This window comes from Hordeum vulgare, chromosome 6H (genome assembly GCF_904849725.1).
Source record: "Hordeum vulgare subsp. vulgare chromosome 6H, MorexV3_pseudomolecules_assembly, whole genome shotgun sequence".
NCBI lineage: Eukaryota > Viridiplantae > Streptophyta > Magnoliopsida > Poales > Poaceae > Hordeum > Hordeum vulgare.
In genome coordinates this window covers 12,899,072-12,917,770 of record NC_058523.1, presented here as the reverse complement: position 1 = coordinate 12,917,770, position 18,699 = coordinate 12,899,072, and the positions used below count along the sequence as shown (strand labels likewise).

At 40.2% G+C, this 18,699-nt stretch overlaps 1 protein-coding gene across 1 annotated transcript; it reads right to left on the bottom strand.

Annotated features, from left to right (window-relative positions):
- Window positions 1-970: 970 nt before the first annotated feature.
- LOC123403893 lies at window positions 971-1,929 on the bottom strand. Its single transcript, XM_045097805.1, has 3 exons — window positions 1,448-1,929; window positions 1,115-1,349; window positions 971-1,018 (listed from the first exon to the last, which is right to left on the bottom strand). The coding sequence occupies exons 1-3, from the start codon at window positions 1,700-1,702 to the stop codon at window positions 999-1,001; spliced, it is 510 nt and encodes a 169-aa protein (XP_044953740.1). The 5' UTR covers window positions 1,703-1,929; the 3' UTR covers window positions 971-998.
- Window positions 1,930-18,699: the final 16,770 nt, after the last annotated feature.

Here is an 18,699-nt window from a genome sequence, read left to right as displayed (position 1 = left end):
GGCTATATGGAATACGAAGAACGACATGATTTTTAATGGCAAGAACTTCAACAACTTTTTGCAGGTTATCTTCCGAGCAACGTCTTGGATCGGTACGTGGTCGTTACTCAGTCGTGCCTCCAGGGAGCTTATGGATATTGGGTGCAGCCGATGGGAGATGGCCGCACGGGTTATCTTCAACCGATTTGGATGACATGCATGCTACTAATAGGCTAGGTGTATAGGCATAGTAGTCTGCTCTTAGCTATGCCGGATGTGGTTTTTTTTGCATATCATATTTGTTTTCATTTTTACTTCAAGCTGCAGAGCTTGGTGGACATGAGACACTATTTTAAACTATTTTAAATAAGATGACTGCATGCATCGATTGATGCAGAGGCCGGGGGCTCATTTCCTCCTTCTAAAAAAAATGTTTGTGAAGTGATTATTCCCTTAATCTCAACTCCTGTCTGCTTTGATCTCGGATTGCATGAATTCACTTCATTCACCCTCAGGTGATCTACGAACACTACCATTACCCAATCATTGCACGACAAAATATATGATGATTTTCTTTGAACATGGTACACCAACATTTGGAAGCCATATCATGTTTGTTCAGACAATTCGACCCAACACTGAAGTCGTGTACCAAAAGAATCCCGAGAAATTTAAAGGTGAGTTCTATCAAAGGTACCTTGAGCCTTTCTAATTTGATCTCATCTTTAAAGTGGCGCGGTCCTAGTATGCTTGCATTACTACAAATCTGTTTACAGTAATAATTAAGTTATGTAAAGATGATTCCTTCTTCCAAAAATACAGTATCTGTCCTAGCTCTTTGAGCCGTCAAACACCAAATGCACAATAATTCAAAAGAAGAAGAAGAAGCAAATTAAACCAGCCTTTACGATTTTGCAAGGCTTGGGCCGGGCCTACAACGAATCCACTCCACTTGGTAGGTACGTTCATTTGCTCGTCGGAGAGATCACCGCCGGCCGCGTCGTCGTCGTCTCCACCGTCTAGAGCTCCAGCACGACGACTGCAAGTTCATCATAAAAATATATTTAAAAATCAACACCGCTCGCATAGAGTTATGAAGATCAAACGAGCGTGCAACTGAGCTGAGCGAGCTTACAGTCGGAATCCGTGGTGATCCAGTGGGCATCCTGCTCCATCGCCATGATGTCTTCGAAGCATATCTTGTGGGCGGCGGCGAATGGCGGCGGAGGGGAGCGCGGGAATGCGGCGTCCCGGCTGCTCAGGCTGTTCCTGCTGGCGCTGGACACCGACGACGCCGAGCTCATGCCGTCGCGGTTGCCGTGAACGGCCGCCTGCCGCCGGTGGTCTCTGCTCTTGAAGGTCACCACCCTCTGGAATCGAACAATCATATGACTTTAGTTCACAGATATTTTCATCAACACGGATCCATGCGAGCTTCAAATGCGAAGCTTGGACTACTAACAATTACCTTCCACTTCTTGGCGGTGGCCACGGTGGATGAGCGGAGCTTGGACTGAGTCGCCGGCCCCGAGGACGACTGCACGACGGCGCGCCGGAGCAGCTCCCTCATCCTCGCCACGATCGCCCTCCTGCGCTCGGCGATGGCCCTGGCCGCGGCGGCCTTCCCCGTCGTCGTCTCCGGCGCCACACCCTCCGTCGACCCGGTCTCCGACTCCGACCCCTCGTCGATGATCGGGAGCACCCTGGACGCACACTGATCCATGTCGACCGACTGAGGCCGACCACGAGGATCTAGGCTCGCCTCCCGCGCTAATCAAGCAGAGGGTGATGGCCTCCGGCCGGGAATCAAACAAAACAGTCGGCCGCCGGCCGGGAATAGTTTACGCCTGCTCGCCACATGCATCGATGCATGCATATATAAGCCTGCTGGAGAATCGGCACATGCATCGATGTTCTTCTGGCTGGCCTAGCTAAGCTAAGCTAAGCTGGAGTGCCCAGTGATCAGTAGGAATCTAAAGTTGGTGCACGTATCTAGTAGTAGTAGTATACTTTATCTTCACTTGCATGAACGCTGGAGAGCTGGTGATCGATGGCCAGAGGGATCGACTGATCAGCAACCGAACACGTCAGTTCAGTTGAGCACGGTGCGCTGTCTAATTCATATACCTTTTGTAGATCTCCACTTGTCTGCTTGCTTGCTCTGGTTAGTGAATGGAACCAAACAATCGCCACGCGTGGATTCGGTCGACCGGTTGTTTCCTTGGAGTTTATTGATTGATGGATCGGTCACAGGGGGTGGGCACGTCATTGGATGAGAAGGTTAAGGGCTAGCTATAAGCTTCTCATTGGTGTGCAAGTTAGAACCTAAGCTAATTGTTAGGCTGCTAGCTGCTAGCTTAGTTGGCCATGTGATGCATGGATGGATGCTGACTGGTGCCGGTGTTTGCAAGTAAGGTGTGTATCTTATTTCGGATTCAAGCCCAAAGTTTGCTGGGAGAATCTAGATGATAATTAATTAAGTTTGCTTGGATATAGCATCTTTTCTTCTTCTTCTTTGGAATGGGCTCGCCGATGACCGTGCGTCCAATAGACTTAGGAGGCGATCGAGCACATTGTCCTTGTGTACATGAGCATACATGAGTAAATATTTTAAAGGAAAAGAAAAGAATCACGGTAGCGTAGCGTAGCGGGTGTGCTCTTATTCGAGTGGCTGAAAACGGGAGGAGGAGGATGCTTATAGTTATAGAACACACCTCGACGATGACCGGATCGACGCCCCACTACCCCCGTGCGTGGCGATTGCCAGCGCCCCACCTACTCTCATTAATGGCGATTCCTCGGCCATCAAGGGGCTCGCGCCCATCTCGCAGCCACCTACCGCACCCTCTCGCATACTCGACATACCGTGCGCTCTCTCTTCTCCCCCAGTTCGTCTAGTTCGAGATGGTTGGAGGGCGCAAGGCGAGATTGAGGTGAGCACGCCCCCCGCATATGGTGGCGCCGCCGCCAGCTCTCCCTCCGACGGCGGAGGAACCGCTACCAGAGCCGTTGACGGCGCCGCAGTGGCCATTTCCATCGATAGAGCTGCCATGGGTGGAATCATCGACTCTGGAGGCCAGGGCGGAGATGGTGCGTGTGGTGCGGGAGAGGTTCCCCGACCGCTCAAGGTGGCCCGAGATCTGCGTCGAGATCATCCGGTGCTCGGAGTTTGCCGAGAGGATGAGGTTCGTCGGGGACGACGGGGCAATGGATTACGAAAATGGCGCAGGAGATCAACGCCGAGAAGGTTCAGGTTGAGCTGGACTCTCAAGGTGTTGTGCATATGCTGAATAATCCTGGGAATGACATGTCGGTTGTTGGTCCATGGATTCTGGAAATCAAAGTGTTGCTTGAATCGTTCTCTGAATTCAGAGTTTCATGGGTTCGTGGTTCCGCTAATGTTGTTGCGAATATATAGGCTAGCTAGAGTAGGTGTTGGAAATGAAATAAGTAAGGTTTGGTTGGGGGTCACCCCGGATTGCGTGCTTGATGTAATTTGAGATGAGATTCCGAACGTTTATTGATTAAATAAAGCCGCGACATTGATCCTCAGAATAAACATGGGCGCCACTCCATTTTTGTTTTTTTCATAATGTATTTTTCATTTCAAAAAATGATTTCTCGAATAAAAGTTAAACACGACGAGATCCCCGTGCGGTCCCTGGACGGCCGCAGCACCACCGTGCGCCTGGCCGCCGCCTGCTCCTCTCCGGGCGTCGATGGAGCAGAGCAAGTTGTGGTTCCGGGGCGAGTTAAACGGCGTCGCGCACGCGATCCTCAGCATTCTGCCGCTGCACATGATGTGCGACTCCGGCGATCTCGACATGGAGTGCGTGGATCCGCAGGAGACGCGCAAGTGCGACGAGGCGGGCATCGTCGTCGTAGTCCCCAATAGGATCTTGATGTATGACAAGCACCCTGGGGGCATTGGGTTGGCGGCGCAAGCGAGGATGCTCTTCAGAGACCTCCTGGCGGTGGCGTTGGAGCTCGTGTCGGCGTGCGGATGCGGTAACTCGGACGGGTGCCCGAATTGCGTGCAGTCGTTCGCGTGCCGTGACACCAACAAGAATCTAGACAAGCTGGCTGCCATGGCGCTGCTCAAGGGTCTCATTCAGTGGCATTCTGAACTGAAACCTAATTAGGGTGGAAGGATGCCATCAAATTCAGACCTGAAGAAGAATAGAAAAGAAAAAAAAACATAAGTAGTAGTACTTGGTGATCTGAAGCTGCAATCCTAATTCAATAAAACCAATTATGCGTGTCATATACATATTTCTTGATCGGGCTTGCAAAAACTCATCAGTGGATTACATAGCTGTTGCTCCCTTCATACCATAATATATGACACTTTAGTAGTTCAAATTAGAACTCTGCAGGGAGATTTGCGCCGAATTGAGCATTGTCCAAAGAACCTTGCTACATTTTGTCCCACCATTTGCAATGTATCTTCCCTACCGGTTGCAACATCTGTCTTGCTTCTTGTAGAATGTCATCTCACCGGACACGACATCTGCTCTCATTGATTGTATCACGTCGTCCCACTGGTTGCAGCATCCACTATTGATGGTCGCTGCATGTAGTCAAAACCATTGTAGCGTCTATTGTCGTTGCTTGCAGAACTGCTTGCAACATTTTTTTTGTCGCTGATTGCAGCATCTAGCCATGGCGCTCGTAACACCACAGCTATGCTGACCACAGGCGAGGGATTCGGTAGGGCGAGGTCTCGGACGCCCTACCTTGATTTCATACGATATCTTTTATTGATGAAGATGCAGCGATTTCTCGGAAGCCCCGGTCAGTAATTACTGATGGAGGTGCAGCGATGATAAGGGCTATCAGGAAGGTGCTTTCTGACGTGTGGCATCGTCTATGTTCATGGCATATTGAAAAGAACATGCAGAAACACCTCCACCACAAGTCATTGAAGGAATTCAGGTCACTCCTGTACTACGCCACCATACATACAGTTTTCGAGGAGAGATGGGCTGCGTTTGTTCAGAAATGACAGACGGAGAAAACAAAAACATGGCTATGTACAGGAGTAATTAGAGGAGCGAGAGCATGAACTCATGCCTACACCTATATCTTGACTACGGTATGACAATTGTTGACATGATTGTACACTATGAGAATTGCATCATGCGCCTCCGCGGGAATGAATCGCACGACGATTGTGTTGCCTCACAGACTCTACCAGTAGCATTGACTGAGTGTAAGACCATTGAGGTGTTCGCTGCCAAAGCATTCACGAAGGCAAACTTTTACATCTTCCAGAAAGATTTAAAGAAGGTACGTCAGCTTGAGGTAATTGATAGATTAAGAGGAGCCGACAGTCACAGATTTGTGGTTGCGTGGAAAAATAACAGGGATCATAGGTTTACTGTGGACTACGCACCAGGTAACTCCGCAGAAACTATAAAGTGCAGTTGTCGAAGTATGACTCGCAAAGGCCTTCCTTGCAAACATATCCTTCATGTTTTGAATGCACTCAACTTACCTGCAATACCTAAGAGTTGTATCCTGCGATGGTTCACAAAGAAAGCAAGATCTGGATTGCCCGTGAAGCGCACCGGCGATCTGTTTCATGGGGTTGGACGAGTACTGAGGCCAGAGCTAGATATAGTAAGTTGAGCATTGTATCTGCAGAAGCTTCTCATATCCATTCTTATTCGACAAGATGCTGGCAGCAATGGAAGAAATTATAACGAGTAAGGACATCTTGGATAATGAAGAACCTAGTCAGCAAAGATTTGTGAGTAATTATGAATTTCAGCCTAAGCAGAATCATATTCTTATTCGTGATCCAGTGAATGTGTCCACCAAAGGGGCACCTAAGCAGAATAGTAGAGGTCATGGTAAGAATGGTCCCGAGGTGACTAAAAATGGAAGACCAAAATCATTTGATGAGAAAAGCGGACGTCTACGTAGACTATGCAAACTTTCAGGTCATAACAAAGCCACTTGTAACCAGAATCTAGAGTATGTATTAGTATGTGGTTTCGTTTGTTTATTTTACTTATATTGTTTTGTTTCGGTAATTATTCTTACAATCTATAACTTATTTCATACAGTAACCGGGCTTGAAGACAAAAACGGTGTTATTGCAAGTGTTTTACTTCATTCATTTATACAAAGCACAAGAGTTACTTTATTCAATAATATGGAAGACAATGCTTTTCTTTGTATTCGCGTTATGAAAACGTATGAGACTTTTTTATATGTATAATACTATTTTGTTACATAAGACAATATGTATAAGACAATACTAATGTGCACTTCAGCCGCCATCGCTTGTGCTGTTTTTTTCATGCAAAAAGTATGCACGTTGGTTACTGCGTCGCGGCGACGGGGCTTGTGTTTTGTACCGACGTCGGTTAGTGCGTCGCGACCGACCGATGGCCATGTACACAACGTTCAGCAACGTCGAGGCCGCGGGGTATATAAACAGGCCGTCGCGCCCTTCGGCCGGCGGGGTGGGACTAAAAACGTCGCGTCGCCGGTTTCGCACGCCCGTCGTCTCACTTGAGCCGGCCCACGACGCTATATCCATCGTGCAAAAAACTGTGCGCCCGCTCGACCGACAACATGCACCGACGGAGCAGTTGATCCCCGACTGCGGGGCCGACTGCATTCACCTACGCCACGCGGGCGCAGTTGACCCCCGCCCGCGCGGCCGACTGCATGCACCGACGTCATGACGTGTTTATCGACCGTCGGCTTAAACACATTATAATGAGATAACCAGATAGCAAAATTTATAGTATTTTCAACAACAACAAGACAATTACCATTACGTATAAAATATTTAAACACAAATATCATAAAGTATATGTGGAAAATATATATGTCTCTTACAAAATTTTCAAAAAGAATACGAAAATCACTAAAATAATCTAATCCCGTAGTAAACTCAAACACGCGTGAATCTTCTCCGGTGTCATCTATTTCTTCCTCCTTGCAATCCTAATAATTTTGTCTTCCATTTCTCCAAGGGTGTTCTTTTCAGAAAAAATAAGTTGCGCTATCATTAGTTTCCTCGCATCATCAACTGATCTCTGCAAAATAAATCATTTTAGTCCACTATAAAACATGCTTCCTACGGTATGTACTACTGTTCTTCAAAATAAAGGAGTTAGCATTTAGGTTCATGATATTAAAAAAATCATGAATTTGAGAATAATCATCATTTATTAAAAAAACACCCACGGACTTGAAACAAAAGTCATAAATTTCGAAAACCAATTCATGGATTTTGAAAAAGTTCCATGATTTGGCAAAAATGTAAAATTGAAAAGGTTTCATGGATTTTAAAAAAGTTGATAAATTTGTGAAAAAGTACCCGAGTTTTGTATAAAGGTTCATGAAATGGAAAAATAAGTTTTGAATTTAAAAAACTTTCACGAATTTGAGACAAAGCGAAAAAAAAAGAAAAAAGCCGTATAAGTACCATCGAAAAAAAACAGTGAAGGAGCCTCCACGAACAAAAGAAAAAGGAAGTAAGTAGTCACAAGAAGCGAGGTGTGCTGGTTGGTTTGAGCAGTATATACTCAAAGAGGAGGTCAGGAGTTTGAACACCTTGTGCACACCTTTTTGGTAGGTTAAACCAAAATAAAGGAAAAATAGGGGCAGCCCCAAGATCGAGGTATGTTGTGCGCCGGTTTGCGGATTACACAATAACAGACGCATAAGACTGCAAATCGGAGTTGGGGAAAAAACGACGATAAGCTCCTCGCAAAAGCAGATCCTATTTAGCGCATTGGTCGACGGATGCCACTGCGAGCGTACCCATGCTACATGGGCCATCCCATTATATACTTTTTTCATGTGTATTTTACAAACAGAATTTATAAGATTCTATACGTTTCCTTGAACCAGGTTTCCACTTTTCCTATTTCTATGTTTCTAGCAATTCTTTCATTTTTCTATTGCACATTTCTATTTATTTTTCATTGTTCACGAATTCGTCCAATTACTTAATTAACTTGTAAATTAATCACTACTCGTTGGGTAGTCGAATCGAATCACACATATTCATTGTGTTAACTTGTCAGGCCTATTAATTGGGAGAACTTTGTTTTTGCCACTCCAGTTTTTGCCCCCTTTGCTTATGCCACTCCAGAATTTGACATTTCATTTTTGCAAACCTTAGCTTTTAAAAATACATCACCATTGCCATTCCATGGCAAAAACAATAATTGCAGAGTGACAGTTGTAATACATTGTCAAAAGCTAAGACTGGTAAAAATGAAATGAAAAGTATTGCTTTTGTCACAGAATAGCATTTGTGATGTATTGTCAAAAGCTAAGAGTGACAAAAATGAAATGTCAAATTCTAGTGTGACATAAGCAAAGTGGGCAAAAGCTAGAGTGCGAAAAACAAAAAGTTCCCCTATTAATTGGTTTATCAGTCAAGACGATTAATTGATTGTCAGGTCGATTAATCGCTACTAGCCCACTAACTGGTGGGCAAACAAAGCCTAATTTTTTGGTCCATACACCGTCTCATCCCCCTCCACGCTCCTCAATAGCTAGGTTTAATACCTCCTCCCACCTCTTCATGCTCCTTTCATCCCCTCCCATCCTAGGTGGTGTCTTTCCAGATCCTCGCCGATGCTAACCACTATACTAAATCTCCAACATCTCCATCGCTCTAGTTGCATGCATGGACCCCCGTCCCCTCATGTCGGCTACTCCCCATCCTCTCTCGAGGGCTGCTTCCCATTGCCTGACCCGTTGACTGCTCCCCAACCCCTTGCTCCATGGCGTCGCCAACAAGCAAGGTACTATCATCTTGTTCCCCTATCTAATCGGGGAATCCAGCATTCAAGGATTAGTAGATTAAGAATTACAAATTTGTAGATTAGTGCATGGAATGATTGCTTTGGGTTATTATTTGTTGCATAGTTTGTGGTTCTATTTTGGCAAGTATGTTGACAAGTTTAAAAGTATACTCGCATTTTTGAATTTTGAGATATTGTACGTTTAGATGCATAAGGATTATCAATTTTACCTTATGCTTTTATATGCATACCATAGGATATTTTTGTATATTACATAGCTAGAACCATGGAAGTATGGTATAATACATCAAAGAATCTAGGTATACGTTAAAAGTTCCCTCAGTGATCTCCTGATTATTCCAGTTAATCGGCCAATTAACCGAGTAATCGCTGCTGCCAAGCCAACTAGACAGTTACGCGTTACTAATTTACTTATTTGTTATTTTATCTTCCTTATTGGAACAAAATTTGAATTCTGAAACAATTTTTAAATTCTGCAATGTTTTCTGAATTCATGTCTTTTTATAGTTTGGGAACTTAATTTGAATTCCTAGCATATTTTTAGAATTTTTAAAACTTTGAATTAGCAAGCATACTTAAATCGAATACTTTTTTCAAATCATGTAATTCTTTTATATATTTAACCAAGATTGTTAAAACTCCAGATTATTTTATAAAATGACTTTTTTTAAAAAATCTTTAAATTTGGTATTAATCATTTAATAAAATCTAAAATATTATAAAATCATGTTTTTCAAATTCATAAACAGTTTTTGAAATTCTTATGTTTTCAAAATTGGAACATTTTTTCAATTGTGAATACAAATTTTCAGTTTGAAACTTGTTCAAGTATGTGAACGTTTTATAAAGTCCATATTTTTTAAGTCCTCAATATTTTTAAAAATAAGTAGAAAAAAAGGAAGAAGAAAAGAAAAAACGAAAAAGGAGCGCCACTCACATGGGACAGCCCAGGTTCGCATGTTCGCTCGCTTTAAACCACATAGGTCGGGAAAGAAAAGCTCCCGATTTATGGTCCCTTATTTTGTTGCTTGTTCTGTTGCTCTGACGCATCACATAGCCTCCAGAAGTTTGCTCACAATTTAGATGTCAGCAGAAATATCTACCTTAGCGAGACATCCAATATTCAATGCATTGTAACGAACTCTCGTATTGATCAATAAAGTGAGCTTTGTCGGCCTAGAAAAACTTATATTTCTGAAAATTGCAAGTACGATATTAAAATAAGATAAAAACATTACTACATTCTTAAAATGTTGATGCAGTGTTTTTAAATATGTTTACACAACTTCACAAAAATGTTTATACAATTCAAAAAATGATAGTAACATTTTAACATTTTTTTCAAGCTTCAAATATATTTTATTAATCATTATTCAATGCAAAAATATTTTCATAACTCATGAAAAGTATCATACGTTATGAATAATGTATGTAAAATTTGAAAAAAAAACTTTGCGCATTTCAAAAATAGGCCAGTGGCATTTGAAAAAAATGCTAAATGTCTATTTAAATTTGTAACATGCATTAATGTCTTTTTCTTCAAACGATGAATATTTTTTGCATTCTAGGAATGTTTAACAAAATCGTAAACTTATTTTGAAATACTGAAGTTTTTCAAAATTGAAACTTTTTTAGTTCATAATAAATTTTCTAAAAATTGGTACTTGTTACAAATATGTGTACATATCTGAAAGTTGAAACTTTTCTTTAAAAACAAAAAAGGAGCTCCATTCCATGAAACAGCCCAAGTTCGCTCTTAATCTAGATGTCAGTGGAAATATCTGGCTTAGCCAGCCACCCGATATTCACTGCATTGTAATGTACTATCTTATTGATCAATAAGCATCAGCTTTGTTGGCGTAAAAAAACTTATATGTCTGAAATTTTTAAGTACGATACTTAAAAAGTTTGTTAGCGCTTTCTTAAGATGTTCATGCGATATTTAAAAATGCACAACTTAAAAAAATGGTGGTAGTATTCAAGAAATGAATGTTACATTTTAAAAATGTTGCAAAGTTTCAAAACCATATTCATAAGCTATTTCTAAGACATTATGCATTGTAAAAAATGTGTTCATTATTACAAAAAAGTATCATACGATTTAAAGAATGCACATGACATTGGAGAAATGTCCACGTTTTTCAAAAATATATTTGTAGTATTTTAAAAATTATTTATACAATACAAAACAAGGCCATGTAGCTTGGAAGAAATGTTTACTATAAATCAGGAATATAGTCAATGTCTATTTTAATTTGTAACATACATTAAAATATTTCTTCAAAGAAATTATTTAAAAAAATAGTCATCATATATTTCAAAAAAAATTAACGTGTGTAAAAAATGATCTCATATGTATAGACAAATGTACAACATGTATGTAAATAAAGTAGACATGCATTAAAAATAAAGGAATAAAAATAAAAATACGAAGAAAACTGATTGAAAACAGAAAAAGAACTAAATATTGAAAAAACCAGATGAAAGCTGACACAAAAAAGAAACAGAAAAACAGCACTGAAGCTTCTAAACCGGTAGAACCAAAGGTTCCTAAAACCGCTCCTCCAAAAGAACCGTCTCGCAATAGGCAAGGTATCAATACGTTGTTTGTAGCTAGAGAGGAGCATGTGTCTCGCCTCTGCCTAGGAAGCATGCATTACCTTACGGGTTTTCTCTGGTCCCATAGGTAAATAGCTACTATGGTTGTACATTTTTTTCTCACCTCGCTGGAGGTACTATGTAAAGTTTGCTTATCCTAACTATTTATTATGTATAAAAAAAGAATTTGTAATTTCAAAAGGGAAAATCTATGGCTCTATGGTTCCCTTTTTTCCCTTTTTAGTTTCCCCATTCCCATTTATACTTTGAAATGATAAAAAAAGTTGACAACGTATAAACAATGTGCAAACATTGTTTGAAAATTGTTTGTGGAGTATTGCAAAATATTGATCATGCGTTCTAAAAGGTGTCCATAGTTTATTAAGAAACTATTCTTTCACACTTAAACAATTATCGTGTAATTTAATATGCTTAGAGTGTAATACTAAAATCTTTATCAAATATTAAAATTGGTTTAATGTGTATTTCATAAATATGTATTATTTAAAAAGGGTTCCTGCAATAAAAATATATTCAGCTGGCCATTGATTATTTTCCTATTTTAGAAATACTTCTTATATTTAAAATGAATAATCATCTAATTTTCGAAAATGTTTACATTTTTATTTAAATATTAATGTTTTATTAAATAAAATTTAAATATTATACAGAAGAAGATGGATTTTACAGAAGAAGATGATTTTTTATTAAATAAAATATAAATTAATTTTGGAAAGTGTTTACATTTTTGAAATATATGATCACCATGAATATTTTTATATTGATGGTATATATTTTCCAGTAATACATGATGGTAATTTGTTAAATACAAAATCGACATTTTCAAAATTAACCATCATTTTGAAAATTTGAAATTATGAGCAATTATAATTTGTAATATTAATTTTTTTGAAGGCATGATAAATATTGTTGAAAAAAATGATGTCATTTCTTTAATACAATCTGAACTTTTTTAAAATGCAAGAAAAAAATATCCTAAGCATAAGAAAACAAAAGAGAAAAATAGTTTTTAAAAATAAAGTAGTATATTGAAATAAAGAAGAAATCTAAGAAAAATAATAAAATAAGAACTAAAAATAGATAAGAAAAGATACAATGAACACTGTTGCAATGCATGAAAACTTAGTATAATATGCTTCATTTTTTTTGTGGGAACACACGCATATTTATTTCACACAACATGGTGTGGCCATGAACCCGCGTGAGTGTTGTATCTAGCGCTCCTCAAATAATGCGATATCTCGCCTGAATGGGCCAGTCCATTAGAGCTGAGTTAAAAGAAAATAGTTAAGAAAAAAGGTGCACTTAAGGATCGAAGCCGAAAAAAGGTGCACTTAAGGATCGAAGCCTCGAGTCTTCTGGATGTTTTTTTTGCGATGCAGGCCACTAAGTCAGTGTCGAGTTCGTGCTGACACAACATGGGACGACCTACTTGGCTGAAATCATTGTTTTGACCTTTTCAGTAATTTTTGTTACAAACTGAACTCGATAAGAAAATCTGACCTTTTAGGCGACGTCATAGCCCGTGGCGTTACTGCCCAACATAGAAATGCCAAGCTAGATAGTGTTTCTTCCCTTGTCCACTCCCAGACCGAGCACGTGTACGTGACATGCCAGAAACACCGAGCTAGATCCCGTTTCTAGAGACACCACTAACCCTAGTGTTTCTATCTAGCACAACAACGCAAAAGGTCATGGTGTTTCCAAACAACATAGAAATGCCAAGTCTTTTGGCGTTGCTGCCCTACATAAAACACCAGGGTCAATGGCGTTTTAAAAACGGCATCTAGCAAAGCGTGTCTGGCCAGTCGTCTACGCGTGCTCGGTCTCACAGTGGACAAGGACAAAAACACTATCTAACTCGGCGTTTCTATGTTGAGCAATAACGCCACGGGCTATAGCGTTGCCAAAAGGGTCACGTCGTGAAATACTTTTATGTCGAGTTCAGTTTGTAATAAAGATCGTTGTGAAGGTCAGAATAATGATTTCGTCCGACCTACTTGATGTAGAAGAGCCGATTTTTCAACTAGTTTTTTCTTTTCTGTTTTTTTCACCATTTTCTTCGTTTTTTCTTTGTTTTCACTCATTTTTGTTCTTTTCTTTGCTTTTATTTGATTTTTATTTCTTTCTTTCTTGTTTTTCATTGGTTTCTTTTTGTTTCCTCCTGGTTTTCAATGTTATATATATTTTTTTCAAATACAAGGTCAACACTTTTGGAATACCTGGTCAACTTTTTTCTATACATATTTAACATTTTTTAACTGCTTGATTAACAATTTTCAAATACAAGATTAACAATTTTTGAATCCACGGTCACATTTTTTATATATACATTTAACATATTCAAATGCTTGATTAATATTTTTCAAATATAAATTTATTTGTTTGTGAATACAATGGAAGATGTTTTTTTTCAAATACTTCGTTAACATTTTTCAAATACTTGGTTAATGTTTTTTCCTTTTTGAATACATGGTCAGCATTTTTTATATACACATTTACCATTTTTTTAAATACTTGATTAACATTTTTTAAATACTTGTTTCACATGTTTTCAAATGTTTGATTAATTATTCTAAATACATGATCAATGTTTTTCACACACATTACACATTATATACTTTTCATACATTTATGTATACATTGTCAACATCTTTTCTATAGACATTTAACATTTTCAAATGCACGAGTGACATTTTTCATACACTATGTAAAGTAAAGCTTTGTAATATATATGTTTAGAACATTTGGAAGTGTTAAGAAAAGTAAAAAACAATCAAAAAATGAAAATAAATGAGGCAGTGCCCTCCCGTGCACTGTACCAGGCTGTACGTTTGCACGACTGCTAGGCAGCGTTTCAGCGAGCAAGAAACATTTTTCAATCAAGAGGATACCGGGTGTTCCTACATGAGCACCATAATATTTACGATTTTCTTGTTTATAACTCCCAAAATGCATCGATTTCACTATTTTTTTTACATAATCCATTTAATAATAAATCCATTATGATGATACAAATAAATATTCAATGTATCATAATAATTGTCTATGCGTTTAAGAAAGAACTGCTGTATACTAAAAGATAAACATGTATAAAAAATGTCCAGGTACTTTGATAGAAATGTTTACAAATTGTTAGATAATGTTTGTATATGAAGAGAAATCTTCTTCATATACCTTGAAAGGTTATTTCGTTTGAATTTTTTTTTTGAGAATTCCAGAAGAGATGTTCGTGCATTTCATAAAATATCATGTATTCGCCGAGCCAACACATAGAAAAGAATCAAAAATTATAAAAACGAAAGAAACCAACAAAAGATTTGTTTAAAACCGATTTTTGTGTGTGGAGAAAAACTCACTATTATCGGGTGAGCCCATGTGAGCAACTCCTCATATCCTCCATATGACTCACAGTAATTGAGATATATACTTGTAGGAAATATCGAAGATCAATCAACCACACTAAAATGAAAATAAATATATCGATCAAACCAACATGGCACTTCCCCCTCACCGACCTTTACCCGACGCATCTTCCTCAACTTCGACACTTAGACTCAGATTTCTCCACTCAGGAAATTAAGGACGCCTTCTTTCAGATGAATGTCAATGCAAGCCCGGGGCCTGATGGGCTAGGACTGGGTTTCTACAGACAATTCTGGCACAACATCAAGCTTACGATCCTACCCTTCTTTGATGACTTCGCCAACCTTCGGGTGGATGTTGAGCGCTTTAATAGGGCCCACATGATCCTCCTCCCCAAGAATGACTCGGCCAGAACTCCGGAAAACTTCAGACCCATATCCTTGCAAAACTGCCCTCCCAAGGCGATCGCAAAAGTTACTACCAACAGGATAAAACCCCTCATTCCTCTCCTTGTCCATGGAGACCATAGTGGTTTCATATCGGCAGGTGCATTGCCGAAAACATTATCTATGTTGCTGACCTTCTAAGTGATTGCCACATTAGGAAGGCACCCACTATGGTGATCAAACTCGACTTTCACAAAGCTTTCGACTCAATAAGTTGGGACTCGCTCCTTGTCATCTTGCTTGCTAGAGGTTTCCCGCCAAAATCTATAGACTGGATCAGAACGCTGCTTATCTCCATTAGGACGGCGGTTGTCCTTAATGGAAAGCCGGGCCCATGGATTAATTGTCAAAACGGTCTTCGACAAGGTGACCCCATGTCCCCCTACCTTTTCTTAATCATCGCCGATCTTCTTCAACGCTTGATCTTACAGGCTTTCTCTCTGGGCCAGCTCTGTCACCCCATATACACGGATCGTCCTCCTACTGTGCTTCAGTACACCGACGACACTCTAATCATAGCCCACACCTCTTCCCAAGCTACGACCATCCTCAAGGATATTCTAGACAAGTTCGCCCTAGCTATCGGTCTTACCATGAACTTTCACAAAACCACCCTCGTCCCCCTCCACATGGATACCATCACTAGCCAAAACATTGCCTTCACCTTCGGCTGCGACATTTCAGCCTTCCCCCAAATTTACCTTGGCCTACCTCTCTCACACATGCGCCTACCATCCTCTGCCTTTGAACCCATCATCTAGCGCTTCCTAAAGTACTTATCGGGTTGGGGGCAAAATTGCTCTCTCGTGGCACGAGACTAATACTTATCTCATCTACTCTTGACGCCCTTGCTACCCACTTCATGTCCATTTTTAGGCTACCCAAAAAATCATCAAGAGGCTTGACCCTATCCGTCGGTCCTTCTTTTGGGCTGCTGACGAAAATTGCTCCGTAGCCAGGTGCCTGATAGCTTGGAAAAATGTCTGCACTCCGAAAACCGCCGGCGGTCTAGGCATAAAAAATCTCCTCCAGAACAATTGCCTTCTCATGAAATTTGCCTTCAAGCTACTCCAAAAACAAGACTTACCTTCTCTCGACTTCAAAAGCAAACCTCACACCCCCTCCAACCTTTGGAAAATCGTAAACAAAACTTCCAGCCCTACGCAAAATCTCCTTTGTCCTTACCAACAACGGCACCTCCACCTTTTTCTGGCTTGACACTTGGCTTACTCAAACTCCGCTCGCAGACACCTACCCGCACCTCTTCTCCCACTCCACATCACCCTATGTCCTGGTATCACAAGTCATGCATAACGGTTTACTCGCTACTCTGCGGAACCGCCTAACAATGTTGCTTCTGTCGAGCCTGTTTTGTCTTTGTTACAGGATGTTGCCACGAACGATGCGCCCGACGACAGGTTCCTCACCCACGGCTCCTCCTTCTCCTCCAGGTGCACCTACTTGTTGCTCTCCTCCGACCATGAGATCGATCTCAACGCTGGGTACATCTGGAGCTCTAAGGCACCTATAAAGGTCAGATTCTTCAGCTGGCTTCTCTGCTGTGACAGGTTGAGCACGATGGCGAACCTACATCATAAGACCATTACCTCTCATCCAGATTGTCCACGGTGCGCTATCACTCATGAGGACGCATTACACATCTCCATCCTTTGCCCATACGCGGTTCGGGTATGGGCAATCCTAGGGTTGCAACCCCCTCACTCCATCTATCGCCTTTGGGAGACTACGACACCGGTCGGCCTCGACATCAACATTTGCCCTACCGTTGCCCTCGCCATTCATTGAAAGTTGTGGGACTCCAGGAACGCTCAGGTCTTTCAAAACGAGCTACACACACCACAAATTACTCTTCGGAACATCATTTCGGACTTTACGTTTTGGGTCTTAAGATTTAAGGACTCTGTTAGTACGGAGGCTGCCATGTCTTGGCAGCTATACCTCTTCTCTCGTTGTAATCTATGATGTAACCTGCCCTCGGGCCTTTGAGTAATATATTCAGGTGGGACCCCCCCCCCCCCCCGGGTGATTGTTCAAAAAAAAAAGATTCAGCTAGTGACATGGTAATAAAATTTATCCTAAGGAATCATGTAAGGCGACGTGTCTCGCTTACTCATGGACAATGACACGATACTAAATCTATTGGTGGCTGCTGATTTTTCCCGGATTTTCACTATGTTGACCCAGTGCACTTACATTGGATATTATTTTGTGCTCCCAATTAACATGTACAGTTTCTATTTTTTATAAATCTAGAAAATGTATTTATTTTACTAAGTTTATACATCCATGCACAAAAGAAATTTTTCATACTGCAAATAAATATTTAATATATAACAATAATTATCTATGTGTTTCCAAAAAGAATGTTCATCTTTTAAAATAAAATATATAGTGAAAAAGTGTTAATGTGTTGCAAAATAAAATGTAAAAAAACTATTTTTTTTTATATACTGAAAATAATTTTTAGTAAATTATTAGAAAATGTTTCTATACAAAAGTCTTCATATATGTCGAAAGATAGTTATGTTTTAAAATAATTGTTCAAGTATTCCAAGAAAAATGTTCATGTCTTTCATAACATTCCATGTAGTCACCCAGATAAAATAGAGATAAAAGATAAATAAAATTAAAAATAAAAATAAGAAATTAAATAAACTAACAAAATATTGTTTTTAAATCGACTCCGTTTTTTTAGAAAGACTCACCTTATTGGGTCAGCCCATGTGAGTGGGCCCAGGTGAACAACTCCTCCATATGACTCCAAATAAGCGAGATATGTAGTATTTAGTAGGAACTAGAGAAGATCAATCAACCACCCTAAATAAAAACCAAAATAACGATAAAAAATTCTATAAATAAGATCCAGCTAGTGACATGCTATAAAGTTTAGTCTTAAGGAACCATATAAGGCGACGTGTCTCATTTACGTGTGGACAATGACACGATATTGAATCTTTGTGCACTCCTATTGTGCCCCGATTCTAACTATATAGTCCAAAACATCATAAAGTCAAGTCCTTTACATCAACTTGTGTACCTTGAGAGGTTTTAATCTTGTAGATATCCATGAATTATTTCACCCTTTAAAGCCTTAAAATGTAAATAGATTGCCCAAAGTGGGCCAGGGATTTCATGTTAAAAATTCAAGGCCCCGTTTGGTTGGCCTTATGCATTAGCTTTTGCAGTTTTTTCACTTATGCTTAAAAGCAAAAAAGCTCCTAAATAGGGGCTTTTGGATTGGGAAGTACTGGGCGCCGGCGCACCGGCCCGAACGCTCGCGTCGGTCGTAGCACGGTCGTCAGATTTGCGGATCGCATTGTTAGATTTATCCATGCAGCAAAAAAATTCGATATAGCAAATTTCGGGCACGATGCAATAATTTTCGTCTGCGCTTGCAATAAAAATATGGTTGTAGCAAAAAATATCAACATGGTCGTAGCAAAAAAACGACGCTGATGATGCGTGGT

Excerpts from the sequence above, each read along its gene's own strand:
- LOC123403893 (XM_045097805.1), bottom strand. The coding sequence starts at position 1,702 with ATGGATCAGTGTGCGTCCAGGGTGCTCCCGATCATCGACGAGGGGTCG. Across the intron at positions 1,350-1,447 it reads CCACCGCCAAGAAGTGGAAG|AGGGTGGTGACCTTCAAGAG; the intron begins GTAATTGTTAGT and ends GTTCGATTCCAG. Across the intron at positions 1,019-1,114 it reads GATCACCACGGATTCCGACT|TCGTCGTGCTGGAGCTCTAG; the intron begins GTAAGCTCGCTC and ends ATGAACTTGCAG.